General features: G+C 45.2%; 1 protein-coding gene across 1 annotated transcript in view; it reads right to left on the bottom strand.

The window, feature by feature from the left end:
* Stac (SH3 and cysteine rich domain) overlaps positions 1-14,823 on the bottom strand; it is a 115,951-nt gene that overhangs the window by 13,742 nt on the left and 87,386 nt on the right. The window contains exon 8 of the mRNA XM_051140107.1: positions 11,015-11,103. Within this exon, the coding sequence (XP_050996064.1) occupies positions 11,015-11,103 (89 nt within the window). The remainder of the gene's footprint in view (positions 1-11,014; positions 11,104-14,823) is intronic.

Consider the following 14,823-nt stretch of genomic DNA (forward strand, 5'->3'; position numbering starts at 1 on the left):
CTTATATTCTAATGCAAGAATGAGTTACAAATAAGTAAACAGAACAAACCATTTAGTAACAATATAAACGACCACACATGGTCTTAAAGTCTACAAAGAGGGTGTGGCAGTAAGGGATAGGAGTAAATTCCTGCGGACGTTGCTCAACTGCCCATCCTCCTGGCAGAAACAGCTAATGATGGTGCCTCTTGCACTCAAAGCCAGGACAACGACTTTCTGCATGCCACCCCAAAGCTGGTGGGATCTTCTCTGTTTATATGCCTGACACCACAAACACAAGGAGAGCATCCTTTCCTGTTGGGCCTCAACTCCAACTTTTTCTCACACTGGGAGCCAGAAGGTAGATCTGGATGGACATGCAATGTTAGGTGCCCAGTAGTGACAGAAGACAGATAGGGGCACCCCACACTTCATATTAAGGGAATCTAAGGGAATCTGCATATTCACAGTGTAAGCAGCCCAGCCCATAGACCCATGCTTCGCATTTTCTGAGTTAGGCTTTAGTATAGACGCAATCTAAATGGCCACCTGGAAGGAAGTAAGACTCAGCCACCTTTGTGCATTCAGAAACTTCCGCTATATGGAGAGAGATGATAAGGAGAAAACTGCCTACATCAGAGTCTTACAGACAAGGCTGAGCACCTGGCCGGAGGGACAAGACTAAGCTTTGGGATGACGGCCTCTGTGTCCCCTCCCTGTGTCTGGCTAAGATGAGCTGGAAGACCACTAATCGAGGACTTTGGTCTACTTCCTTTTCAGGTTACCTGCTCTGGGTAAAGCATGACTTAAGGATTCATCCTCTGTCTCTGAATTCTCAGTGGCAGGTGGTGTAAGCTGCTCTGGTGTCCCAGTTACGGTAAGACCACTCTATGGCATAGTGTTTTTATTTTTTAAAAAATGTGTCGTCCCCGCTTGGAGGCTCCAGCTGGAGTTCTCTCAGTTCTCTTTATTTAGTGTTTGGTTAGCTCCACACTCCAGCGACTTCCCTTCCTCAGACTGTATTACTCTGGTGGCTTACCAGGCCACAACTCAGATCTCTCACCCCAGGGTCAGGTACCAGACAATGACGGGCAGTCCCTAAGCTCTGAAGCCTGGCAAGTTAAAGGGAGCCCCCTCCTCAGGAAACCCCATGTCTTGGGGCACCTGAGCGTGCTGTTGTCCTAACTCCTGAGTACAAACTCTGTGTGGTTCTTCTTGCAGCCTTGTTTGTTCACAATTGTCCATTTTCTTTTCAAACCCTCTCAGCTTCGTTCTTTTCCTCCATGTATGTCATCAAAGAGCTAAACCACCGCGCTAACCAACTCTACACGGAGAGCCTTGCCCATCAGTCTGAGGAGAGCAGACGTCTAACACTTGGCGTCTCCCTGAGGAGGACACCTGTTGGCAAGAGCATGTTGTGCATAGAGCTATGGGTGGATGGCTGGCTATGAGGAACCTTCTGGAAGCAGTTGGGGCAAAGGTTCCTGGGAGTGGAGATGCTCTCATCCTCTAACGAAGTCACTGTTTCTGAGAATAGCCCTTCCATTGTTGGGACAGCAGGAGGATTAGGGCCATCTTTGCCTTCTGTTTGGAAGTTAGGAAAAAAAATTATCTTGACTTCTTTATCTCTGCCTCAGTAGCGAAAGGAGACTCTGGGAGGTCCAGCTCATATTTTCTGAGAATCTCTGACATTCAGGTCTTGATTATGGACCAGAATCACAGAGATGGTGAGATTTCTTGAAGCCTCACTTTCCTTATCACAGCAGTTTCTGATGGTGCCTCTATTTTCCTTTCAGACAAATGCTTTATTTTCTACAAGTGAGATAAGGAGAGGAAAGCGCTTTGAGAAGCCTCCACAGACCTTAGAATCCCACATGGATGGGGTAGGCATCTGAAGGAGTAGGGAGAGAGGCACCAGTTTTTGTTTTTAAATACTAAGTTGCGTTAATACTCACACAAAACATTTAGGCAGGCCCATATTAAGTGCTGGCCACCATTGCTGTTTAGCCATTACTACAGCACTTAAGATGCTGGGAATCTCAAAGCAGAAGTCTATAGACTGGAAGTTGCTCATGGATGAGCAACAAGTACCACAGGGACAGAACAAGTATGGAGTTGGATCCAGGCAAAACTCCCAGGCGCCTATGGCTCTGATCCTAAGCTACCACATGCTATGCTTTAAGTTTATATGTTATGCATAATAAATACATAATGATATATAGTTACTTTGCAAAGTTGTTATGTGGATTGAGTGAAAAAAACCATGTGGAAGTCTTGGCACTATGAAACTGCTAATTCCTTCCCAAGCTTGTCATTTTCCACTTCGAGGAGAATAGATCTAGCAAGTGTGGTGTGCTCTCTCTCTCCCTCCCTCCCCCCCCCCCCCCTCCCCCCCCTCTCCCTCCCTCCTGTGGGTCTTTTAGTGCTTCAGTGTTTCCTTGGCTGGTCTTGACCTTTGAATCTCTTGCGTCAGCCTCCAGTGCGTCTGGGATTACAGAGGCACAGCACTGCTACACAGCCCTCATTAATTTTGGTCAGGGACAATTGGTAATGAGATGCTTGCTTCCTTTGGTAGCAGCAGACCCTGGTCTTCAGAATGATCCAGAACTTAGGAGGCTCCTGCCTTTCTTCATGTAAACCCCATCTCCTCTCCCTTCCTCCTTCTGACCACAAAGTAGTATCAAAGCTGGGCTCAGTAGTCAGCTCCCTTTGTGCCTCGTCGCAGTGGCATTTTCTGTAGGTTTGAAGACAACAGATATCCTGGGCGGCGGTGGGGGGGGGGTGGACAATGTCCACTGCATGAAGTGGGCACAGCCAGGCACATTTGTGCACGTCAGCAGGGACAGAGAGACTTGGCTCCGTGGCTAGCTGCAGGATGTCAAGCTGCCTCTAATGTTACTCACGGCTTTATCAAAATGCACGAGGGTTGCCCATATCACTCTGCAGGCATTTTCGACAGTTTTAATATTCCATACCCTAGCCTATTCATTAGACAGAGAGAAGTCCACATTGAGCTTTCATCAACACCACCACTCAACCAAAAACGATGTACTTGAAAGAGCCAGCCAATGGGAGAAGCAAAGGGGACTAACCAAATCACTCTGTTCACCTGAGAGTTAACTGTTGCTTTTTTTTCATAAGACTCCGTTCTCAGTCTGCATTAATTTGGTTCAGAATTGTTTACAGTCCCAGCACATCAGGAACTCCTGGGCTCTGCAGCCTGATTTCCATCTCAAACCCCGGAGTCTTAAGACTGTTTGCATTTCCCTCCAAGTCCATATTCTATCAAGAGCATTCAGTTAAAGGCCCATTTGGAAGGAATTTGGGAGATGTTCCTGAACTGTCCTGGATCACACTCTCTAGAACCTAATTGAGAGAGGCGTTTGAGTGAGAGGGAGCCTGCTAAACACATTAGTGACGTTCGGGAAGGTCTGGGTTTCTTGACATGGTACAGCGTCACAAAGTAATATGCATCAGAGACTTTCCTCAAATAGCCTTAATTGGATTTTGATGTCCTGGCGACTGTGAAGATTATTTTTAAATCAAATTGGTGCATTAGAATTACATTTAGTTTTAATTAAGTTGATGCATTTGCCAAGCAGTAATGTACTTAGAGAATGGGAATGAGACACCAGGGGAGTCTTCATCTGTCTCGTTTGTCTTGAGCATTCCTCCTTTCTTATTTCACAGAGGGTGTGCACAACCGGCAAGGTGACAGACAGTAGAGTGGGCTAAAAGGCGAATGCAGGTCTCTCCATAGGTCATCAATACAGAAGCGGGAAACTGAGGTGTGTGTGTGTGTGTGTGTGTGTGTGTGTGTGTGTGTATGTGTGTGTGTATGTTAGAGGGCACCTGGGGGTATTATTCCTCAGGAACTGTCTACCTTTGGTTTTTAAAACAGGGTCTCTTCCTGGCATAGAGGTTACTGAGTCAGTGCTGGGATTACAAATGCATGTTACAGGGCCCTGCTTTTGCTTTTACATGGGTTCTGGGAGTTGGACTCATGCCATGCCAGTGAGCCAAGCATGTTGCTACAGGGACTATCTCCTCAGCCCTCTGCTCTGGGTTTGAGCCTGCCGTTGGCCAATGACCATCATAATTGCTTTCAAATCTAGAACACAATCAGAATTCAGGGGAACATTGAACCACACAGACTTCCAGGCAGGATTTGATTAGTGTGGAGGTCTATAGTGTCCCCAGGAATCCCCACTTTAATAACATTCTCCATAGGATTCTTTTTTTTTTTTTTCTTTCTCCTTAGGATTCTTATGGTTCACAACCAACGGCTTTACTGTTCCAACCGGCCTTCTTGGGAAACCTCACAGCTTTACTAAAAGAACACAGGATGTTTATGTTCTTTTAGTAATGCTGGGTTTAAAAACCGCAGACTTAGAAATGGACAAAATAGTCAGGTTATTGTCTTCCTTTTCAATGGCTTTGTTATTTTTCACCTCGTGAAAGTTGTAGAAAACAGCAGTGTGATTGCCACCATCCTTAGAAACACAGTAGGGTTGAGCCTACAGAATCTAGTCAGGGTAGCCCATGAATTGCTGCTCTTCTTGGATTGATTTGTAAATTCTCATCAGCAGTCCTTATTGTTTCCACACACATGATGCCCAGAGGGTCCTTGTCACCCATGTGTGGCATCTTAACAGCCCTCCCATCTAGTAGTGAGTCAAAGAGTAATTTGGATGTATGAGACTCACGGCTCCACCCTATGTGTAAACTTTCTGCAGCAAGAACATCACTTCAAGAGCACAGACCGCAGGTCACAGGCTGCGTGGCCTTAGGGGCCAAACCCAGTCCTGGTAGACGCACTGTGGAGGAACGTGCATGGTGAGCCAGGGCCACATGACTGCGCCGTCTAAGCTCACTGTCTAAAAACAAACCGAACAGGACGGATGACAGGTCCAGGGGTGCAGGGACACCCCAGTGTTCTGCAGCACAGAAGGGTAGCTGTGGTCCGCAACAGTTACCTTTATGACGCTTTTTACGTCTAAAAACAGTCACTAGAGATGATTCCCAATATTCCCAACACAGAAATGATAAATCTTTAGGGCGTTAGGTGTGACAATTAGCCTGCTTCAATCAGGATACACTATATACGTTTACTAAGCTAGCATGTAGTATCTTGCGAATGCATGCCCTCGTGTGTCAGTGGAAAAAAAATTCAAGGCTGAGGAGAGAGCCCAGTTGGTCAGGAGCTGAGCTTGGTTCTCAGAGTTCATGTTAAAAATAAACAAAGAAAGCTGAGTGTGGTGGTGCATGCCTGGAATCCCCGTGGTGGAGCAGCAGAAGTAGGAGGATACGTCAGGCTTGCTGACTAGCTCGACCAGCCGACTTGTCAAGTGTGAGAGCTTACTGCAAGAAATAAAAAGAAACGCAAAGGCAGGCAATTCCTAAGAAATGCTACCCAAAGCTGTTCTCTGCCCTGCACAGGTACATGTACATATGCATATACACACTCACACCCCTGCACACACATGGTGTCCACACACCTATATCCATACACATATTTAAGAAAATAAAAATAAAACAACTTGATTTCTTATATCTTCATTTTTTTTTTTCCAGAGAGGACACTGACCAACATCAACAAAGGGTGTAAAGTACAGCTGGGAGCAAAGCCGGTATGGTCATCCTCTCTGGGCTCTGGGCTCAGCCTCTACTTTCCTGCCATCATCATCATCATCATCATCATTTTCCTGGGGGTTGGTTTTTCGAGACAGGGTTCCTTTGTGTAGCCTTGGCTGTCCTGGACTCACTTTGTAGGCCTGGCTGGCCTCGAACTCACAGAGCTCCACCTGCTTCTGCATCCCAGCGTCCTGGGATCACAGGCATGTGCCACCACGTGCAGCTTCTAGCCATATTCTTGATGCTGCTTCTCCTACCCGGTCTCCCAGGAGACAAAGAACCACAAGAAGTATCACTGGCCTTCCCTGTAGTGGAGGTTGCCATTTGCTCCCCACTTGGTACTTCTTACTGGATTTCTCTAGCTCTAGAGGTTAAGTTTTTCCTCTTTATCCTTTACCCGCAAGCCTCACAGGCAGACCTCTGCAAGCTGGGTGCTCACGCTGACCCCTTGGAGAACCTTCCTTAAAGTCCTAAGACGATTTAGGTGTCCCTCCAGAGTATGCTGTAGCACCAGATGTCCCCTGTCCTGCACCCCACACCAGATTGTAACTTCTGTCTGCCCCTCCTATGCCTTCGAGCACTATGACCCCTTGAGCTCAAACAGGGGACATTATAGACTACATCCTAGAAAAAGCTGTATGTAGGTCAAAGTCACTTTCAACTCAATGTCAAATTCAGAGGAGATGAATTCAAGCCATCCACCTCCAGGGTCCTTACAGATCTTAGTTACCAGACTCATGACCACTTGCTGTCATTCAGACACTGCTAACCAGACTCATGACCGCTTGCTGTCATTCAGATTCACCCAGGGAATGTCAAGAGACTTGATGTTTCCAAGAGCCTGGTGATTCACAATCCTAAGTCCTTATTTGTGTTTCCCTCCAAATCTCCTTCTCTCATTCTGTCTCATAGTCATTAATTTATGTCTTCCTTAGAGTTTAATAATATTGAAAAGGCAATTCCTTCCCCTCCCCTCCCTCCCCGGCTTGGCGCCTAAGATGTTCTCTATCCAAATCCTGCTGTCTCTTTTCCTCACTTGAAGAAAAATGGCCATTATCATATAAATCTGTTTGAAGAGAACTAATAAATATGAAAATGACTTAGATGTGAAAAGTCAAAGTGGATTCCTTGAAATAGACAGTACACGGTCACTGAAATATGTATTTGGACCTTTCACTCATCCATTTATTCTTTGTCCTTTACCTGCAGGTTTCTAAATGCCTTGTGTGTACTCAGTCATTACATCTCAGGATGATTTACATGAAAAAGCAACCTGGCAAAGTCATATAGATTATTTCTACCGATATCTACTGATTGGTGCGACTGGAAGTAATGCCTTTAAGCCTTTGTTTTGGAAACTTCTCATCCTCACAGCAGTAGAGATATTGGGCATTAGTTACATTGAAGGTAGAGTTTCCCAAGGGAGGTTACAGGCGTTACAGCAGAGATAACTAAATAATTCCAGAACTGTATGATACAAGTTGGGGTACGTTCTCTGAAATAAACAATCCAGACAGAGTCATGGGGGAGGCACCGCCAAGGGTTACTGAGGTAGAACCAAGAGGATGAAGAAATGCAAGTAGACGGGTGCACATGCTCCTGAGCGTGTGTGATGGGGTAAGTAGGATGACACGGACCTACAGGAAGGTCCCCCTGTCAATGGTGCTGTGGTCCTTTGAAGGAAAAAGGGCTGCAAATGAAGCAGAAGCCATTTTGAGTCTCCACAAATAATGTTTTAGTCCAAAGACAATGGAGGACACTGGGGCTTTGAAGCCAACCTGAGTACTATGAGGGTTCTTCTCCATGTTCATGGGTAGAGACTCAGTCAGCTTGTGTGGCTTTCTAGACACAAGGGGCCATATAATTGCATGAGTGACTCGCCTAGGACTTAAACCCAGGCCAACTGGTACCACGCTTTGCTTTCTTAAACATTCAATGAATTCATGCTGTCTGTCTCTGTCTGCCTTTCCCCCTGTCTCCCACCTTCCCTCCATCTATCCCTCTGTTATGAACAGAAAGAATCTACTCTTGGAGCTCATTGGAGTTGGATACAGTGGCACATGCCTGTAATCCCATACCCACTGGCCATCCTGAGCTACAGAGTGACACATGATCTCAAACGAAACAACAACAACAACAACAACAACAACAAACAACACAAAACTGAACTATATCAGAACTGAAATGGTAAAGCTTCTACAGTGTACTGGAAATGGTGACCTTTGAAACCACCTCGTTCTAGAAGGCCGGGCTTGATTGTCCTTATTGTCAACATGAGGGAGCTGAAGTTTATAGTCAGGCTTTGTGCTCGGTTTTTAGATGAGAAGCAGACAGGGAATCCTTCCACCTGACTTGTCGGTTTAGAGGTGCCCATGAAAACTGCACCATGGCCTTGACCATTCCATGCTCTACCCATGGTGAGCAGTAGGGGGCAGTAGGGGACACAAAGGTGGAAACACAGAGAGCGTGCAGCACCCTGAGCCTCTGCTGCAGAGAATGAATACTGAATACATTCTGAACATGGGGTTCAGGGGAGCCCCTAGGGCTGGCCAGAGGCCAGGAGAGACTGACTTCATTTTCCATGGTGAACTGGCTTGGGGGATGCAACGACTGCGAGAGGCCCTGATCCATTGGTTGCTGGTGCCGGGAGGACAGTAAGTTAATGAGGAGGCTCATGAGAGGTGATGCAACAACAGGGAAATGCCCTGATCCATTGAGTTGCTGATGTCAGTAGGACAGTAAGTCCTCTCATGAAGGACCATGAGAGGTCTGCACCCCTGGCCTCTGGTAGGCAGAGCTTTCCTTGTTGCTAGGCAGATCCTTAAGGAAGCTACTGAACCCACGACTCATCTGCTCTGACTTTTGATGGCTGCCGTTGACAGCTGGGCCTTGTATTTGGTCCCCAAATTCATATTCCCAACACTCCTGACACCTACTCCTTTGCTCTCTTTCCCAAGGAAGACACCTGGCATGCTCCCTTGGGTAAGTACGCAGGTAAACAAGAATAGCGTCTAATCAAATGATTTTTTTTCCCCTTATACTTTGAGGAGGAAAAGATAATTCACAAGTCTCAACTCCTTCAAGGAATTACACCCAGTCCTATCAGTGTTGCTTTGAATACGCTATTCAAACTCCTGGCTTTTAAAAATGGGAACCTACAATGCCTTGGTTGAAAAAAGGTAAAAAACAAACAAATAAATAAATAAATGTATGATTTATCACTTCCATCTTGCAGCCTACAAAATGCAGGCACTTGACTTCTGGGACTGAACAGCTCTGTTTGCCTGCAAGCAGATTGTAAATGTTGGAGTCGTGACCAGACACCTTCGCTTTTAATGGCCAGCAACCAACAAAAAATAAACACACAGAGTTACGACAGCCAGCACAATGCCAGGCATTCTTCAATGTCCCTGGTAACATTCAGTATTGCTCTGTAACTGGTGTTAAAAATCTGGAGAATTCAGAATACTGTTCTAACAAAGATGTGAGGCCAGCATATTATGGAGTTCTTTAATCTTTAATTCATTTTTGGTGTCTCTGTTCATGTGTGTGCAGGTACATTGTGTGTGTAGGTATGGGTGGAGGACAAAGGAAAATTTTAAGGGTCATTCCTGAGGAAACATCCACCTTGCTTTTTGAGGTAAGATCTCTCAGTAGCCTGGAACTTCCTGAGTAGACTAAAGCTGCTGGCCAAGGAGTCCCAGAGGTATACCCTCCTCCTTCTCTTCCTCCTCCTCCTCCTCCTCCTCCTCCTCCTCCTCCTCCTTCTCCTTATTCTCCTCCTCCTCCTCCTCTTCCACTAAACAGGTTCTGGGGAATTGAACTCAGGCCCTTGTGCTTGCATGCAAGCATTTTACCAATTGAGTCATCTCCAGGACCTCACTGTAAATTCTACACACCCAAACGGCAATCCCAAGGAGCTCGGTATGTTGTGCTATCACCACTCTCATTGCCATCAGGATGAGCCATCTCTTGAAGGTCCCATAGCAAGGGACCAAGGCCAGAGAGTAGATGACTAACAGACGTGGACTGTCTCTGATGAGACAGAGTCCACCTGAAAATGCCACTTCCTCTCCCAGGATTCGAGGACTAATCAATCAGTGTTTAAACCCCGGACAGTGAGTTCATCCTAGGGAGTTTACTCAGAGAAGGAGAAAATGCAGACGCATTGTGGCAGGAGGACAGGGCGGAGAATGAAAACAAAAATCAGCACTACGACGCCAGATGAGAGCACCTTTGTGCCAAGGCTGACATGTGACATGCAACAGACAGAGCACACACAGAGAAATTGAGAAGGCAAAAGCATGCAGAGCAGAGCATGAAGGACCCACAAAAGGTGTCAGTCTGTCAGGCAGAGGTTCCATGGCGGCTCTCCTGTCCCCAGCTCTGGGTCACTACCTCCCTGAAAGTGGTGATTTTTTTTTCCTGTAACATGCTCCCTCTGCCACTCTGTGTCCTAGAGGATGCCCTTTGGACTCCAGTCCTCACCTATAAACAGCATCTGTGTATAAGCCAGGATGCAAACTCTGAACCCTGCTCCAAGGAAGGCCTAAGCATCACTTGGAGACAGACTCAAGCAAAGTTGACCTGAGGTGGGAGGGAGGCTGGAGTCTGTTCCTCACAACTGTAGCTCAACTCTTTCATCCATGCTAATTTGGGGTTAAATAAACCTTTTGGTTATCTATTAGACGCTGAATGTCAAGTACATTTAATGCTTAACCTTCATGGAAACTCTCATTCCATGGGCCATGAACTAGGGACGCGCTTTGCAAAGTGTGGGTCCGCAGACCAGCATCAGCACCACCTTCAGACTAGATATAGATGCACACTCTCTGGCTTCACCAAACATCTGTTCAAGATGACACTTGGAACAGGACTCAGCAAGCAGCTCGTGTGTGAGCCCTGCAGATTGGTGGATATATAAAGGCACTGACCAGTCATTGTTCTAATGAATCCCATGGGATTATTATTTTTATTACTGTTGTTCTTAATAGTGGTGGTAGTAGTAGTTGTGTGTGTGTGTGTGTGTGTGTGTGTGTGTGTAGTATGTATTTGTGTGTGAGTGTGAGTGTGTGTGTGTGTGTGTGTGTGTGTGTGTGCGCGCGCGCGCGTGCCAGAGTGTGGATGTAGAGATCAGAGACAACCCTTGGGAGTTAGCTATCTCCTTTTATTGTAGAGTCAGGACCTTGCACTCAGGTCAAAAGACTTGCCTTTACTTGCTGAGTCATCTCACTGTGTTCCCCCGCCCCCTTTTAACATAAAAAGTAACTGCTTTAAAATTCTTTCATCCATTTCATTTTATATATATATATATATATATATATATATATATATATATATATATATATATATGTACATATATGTGTGTGTGTGTGTATATATATATATTTGTTTGTTTTACCTCATTTCCAAGTCTTCATTCTCCTGTGGTATAAATCTGTACAAGGCAACGTAGGTGTTCATCTGTAATGGGTCTTTGGAAAGAGGTCCCTGTCAGAGAAGATAAAGAAAAATGAGAGAGGAAAGAAAGAAGAAAGAAAATAGACATGAAAACATGACTGCCATGACGTGTTCACTGCAGCTTTCAGGGGTCAAGAATCTGGCTGTTACTAAAGATTCTCTCTCAGCTTACTTTATTTATTTATTTATCCATCTATTTGTTTGTTTTTTTATTTTGAGGCAGGGTCTCACTATGTAGCCCTGGCTGTCCTGGAACTCACTCAGGCTGGTCTCCAACTCAGAAATCTGCCTGCCTCTGCCTCCCGAGTGCTGGGATTCAAGGCCTGTGCCACCATGCCCAGTTCCTTAGCTTACTTTTAATTTTGGAATCAGACTCTACTGTAAGCTCTTTGCAATGGTTTGGACATATCAGAAATAGTTATTTTTTTTCTTTGACATAGTTCTTCATGAAAAATGTCAGAAATGGAATATTTTCTTCCTATTTTTTCCATTTTCAAGCGTGTGTGTGTGTGTGTGTGTGTGTGTGTGTGTGTGTGTGTGAGATACATATGTGGGGCTCACACATGTGTGGGTGCATGCGCATGTGTGTGCATGTGGAAGCCCAAGGCTTATGTTAGGACTCAACCTAATTACTCTTCCACCCTATGCATTGAGGCAGGGTCTCTCAGCCAAACCCAGGGCTTGCAGATATAGCTAGTTTTGCTAATCAGCTTGTTTTGCAGATCCCTGTTACTGTGTCTTGAGGCTGGAGTTACAAGTGAGCCTCTGAGCCCTCTATTTTATGTGTGCGTCTAAATGTATGTATGCATATATGCACCACCATACACACAGTGCCTGTGGAGGTCAGAAAAGGGCATCAGATCCTTTGGAGCTGGAGTTACAGATGGCTGTAAGCCACTTGATATGGATGCTGGGAGCTGAACCCAGGCCTTCTGGAAGGGTGCTGCGCTGGCAATTTTTATGTCAGCTTGACACAAGCTAGGATCATCACTGGAGAAGAAGGAGCCTCAAGTGAGAAAATGCCTCTTTAAGATCAGGCTCTATGCAAGCCTGTAGGGCTTAATTAGTGATTGACGTGGGAGGGCCCAGCCCATTGTGGGTGGTGCCAGCCCTGGGTGGGTGGTCCTGGGTTCTATAAGAAAGCAGGCCAAGCAAGCCATGGGGAGCAAGTCAGTAAACAGCATTCTTCCACGGCCTCTGCATCAGCTCCTGCCTCCAGGTTCCTGCCCTGTGTGAGTTCCTGTCCCGACTTCCTTCCAAATGAGCAGTGGTGTGTAAGGGTAAGTCAAATAAACGCTTCCTTCCTCAAGTTACTTTGGTTGTGGTGTTTTATGGCAGCAGTAATAACCTTGACTGGAACAGAACTTGGTACCAGGGTAGTGGGGTATTGCTGTAACAGACCTGACCCTGTGGTTTTGGGAGAACTGTGGAAAGACTTTCAAACTTTGGGCTGGGAAAGCCACTGAGTGTTCTGAGCTTCGTGAGCTGTCCTGTGGGAGCTTGGAAGATAAGAATATTGAGATCAGTGCAAACAATGGGGATCCGGCCTGTGAACTTTCAGGGGAAAGTTTGTGAGACTCTTTTAATGACTCTTTCAGGGACACTGGTATTTTGAGTTAAGACTCTGTGGTTCTGGTTAAGCTGGGGCTGAAGAATCAGCTAAGATGAAACAAGATGCCAGAACCACTGAAGTTAAACTTTTATTTTACCGGGACAATTGATGCTGGTCAGCTGGAGCTGAGAAATTAGTGGCAATTCAGAAGAGGCGAGCACCACTGAGGTGAAAGCTTCTGGGAGGTGTTTCCTCCAGAGTTAACGCAAGCAAGCTGTGTGTCAGAGGCAGCCAAGGCTTTACCTCGTGCTGGCAGCTGGACTTGGTAGTTTAATCGTCACCCAGGTGGTGCTGGTTTTGAAAGTGTAAAGAGGTCATGGAGAACAGCTGAGGCTTGGCACTGTGGCAGGCTTAGAGTCCTTGAAGAGAGCCCAGGAGAGGCTATGGACAAAAGTGCAGCCCAGCTGCACAAGAGAGAGACCTCAGCACTTTGGAGATGCCAGTACCATGGTGTGACTCACAGAAGCAAGTGGGTGGTGGGGTGGAGCCAGCCTGAGCCTAGGAGACATGGTAGGTGTGCTGCTGAAGTGACCCAAGCCCTTTGGAGGAACCCAAAAGATCATCAGTGAGTTCCAGACATTGGAATTGAGTGGTTTACACTGTTGGAGTTTGATTTTTGCTTTGTTCAGATTGTGACTGTGCCCTGGTTCCCCCCACTTTTGAAGAAAGAATGTGCTTAAGCTTAATTTTGACTTCAGGAGCCCACAGTTGAGAGATTTAAAACTTTTAAAAGAGATTTTTGGATTTTTTAAAGATCCTGAATATTTTAAAGGGAGTGAAATTTTAATGTGTTTGAATTTATAAAGACTGTGGGACTTTTAAAAGTGTGAGGCCTTGGGGATGGCTCATAAGAAAGGAAAGGTTGTGGCTTAACAGTGATGATGTGTTTTGTGTCAAGATGACCAGGAGTTGGTTGTGCTGACTAGTTTTGTGTCAACTTGACACAAGCTGGAGTCATTGGAGAAAAGGGATCTTCTTTTCAGAAATCCCCTCCATAAGAGCAGGCTGTAGGCAAGCATGCAGCATATTTCCTTAATTAGTGATTGACATGGGAGGGCCTGGCCCATTGCCGATGGGTTACTCCTAAGCCAGTAGTTCTAGCTTCTGTAAGGAGACAGGCTGAGCAAACTGTGGAGTTTTTTTTTTTCTCACAGAAATAGTAATAACAATCTTATTTAGGACAGGCAGGAAGTACTTTCAACCACTGAGCCATCTCTCTGATCCCTAAAACTGACTTTTTTTTTTTTCTAAAACTGATTTTTACCAGTTAGTTGAAAGTTAGTGTATACTACATCAAAGGGCCCTGTGTGCACTCATGTGGAGAGGAAAAAGCACAGATTTTTGGCATTGGGTTGGTAGTTTATATTGCAGTATCACCACTGTCTACTAACTTTGAATCCTTGCAAATATGATAATAAAATCTGACAATTTTGATAGCTAACTGGCTGCCCAGCATTTAACTACTTGCATTAATATAACTAGACTTCACTGCAACCTTGTTAGGTAGGTTTTAGTATAGTCCTCAGTTTATTACACTATAAAGGAGTCTTGTAGTGCCATATAAATATCAGCTTTTATAACTAACCAAGAAACTGTATTGCCATAGATACATTTATATTTTATAGTATACAAGCTAAAATGATATATTACATACATGAGGTTGCATAATACTTTTGAGTTCATTACCTGATATAATAAGTACATTTTCTTTATGAATAAAAAACATAAGCCTTGCCCACAATTATATTGTAGCCTTTTGAACCCATGATTTTCTCTGCTACTATTTTTAAAAATGTATTTATTCATTTGTATCGATAGCATTTGTACTCCAAAGTATACATGTGGGGCCAGAGGACAACTTGGAGAATTGGTCTCCTTTTGTCCCTGTAGGTTCCAGGGACTGAGCTCAGGTCAGAAGACTTGGCAGCAAGCACCTTTCCCCACTGAGCCATGTCACAGGCCCTTCACTCCACTGTAATTTAAAGCTCAGGTACTTTGGGACAATATTTTTTGAATCTATTGTGGCTGTGTGTGTATATATGAGCGGACATATCTAATATAACACCACATGCTTGCAGAGCATACAATGTAATCACAATATGATTTGGTGATTAACACATTATAAAGTACGTCTTAAC

The sequence above is a fragment of the Acomys russatus genome, chromosome 32, assembly GCF_903995435.1.
Source record: "Acomys russatus chromosome 32, mAcoRus1.1, whole genome shotgun sequence".
NCBI lineage: Eukaryota > Metazoa > Chordata > Mammalia > Rodentia > Muridae > Acomys > Acomys russatus.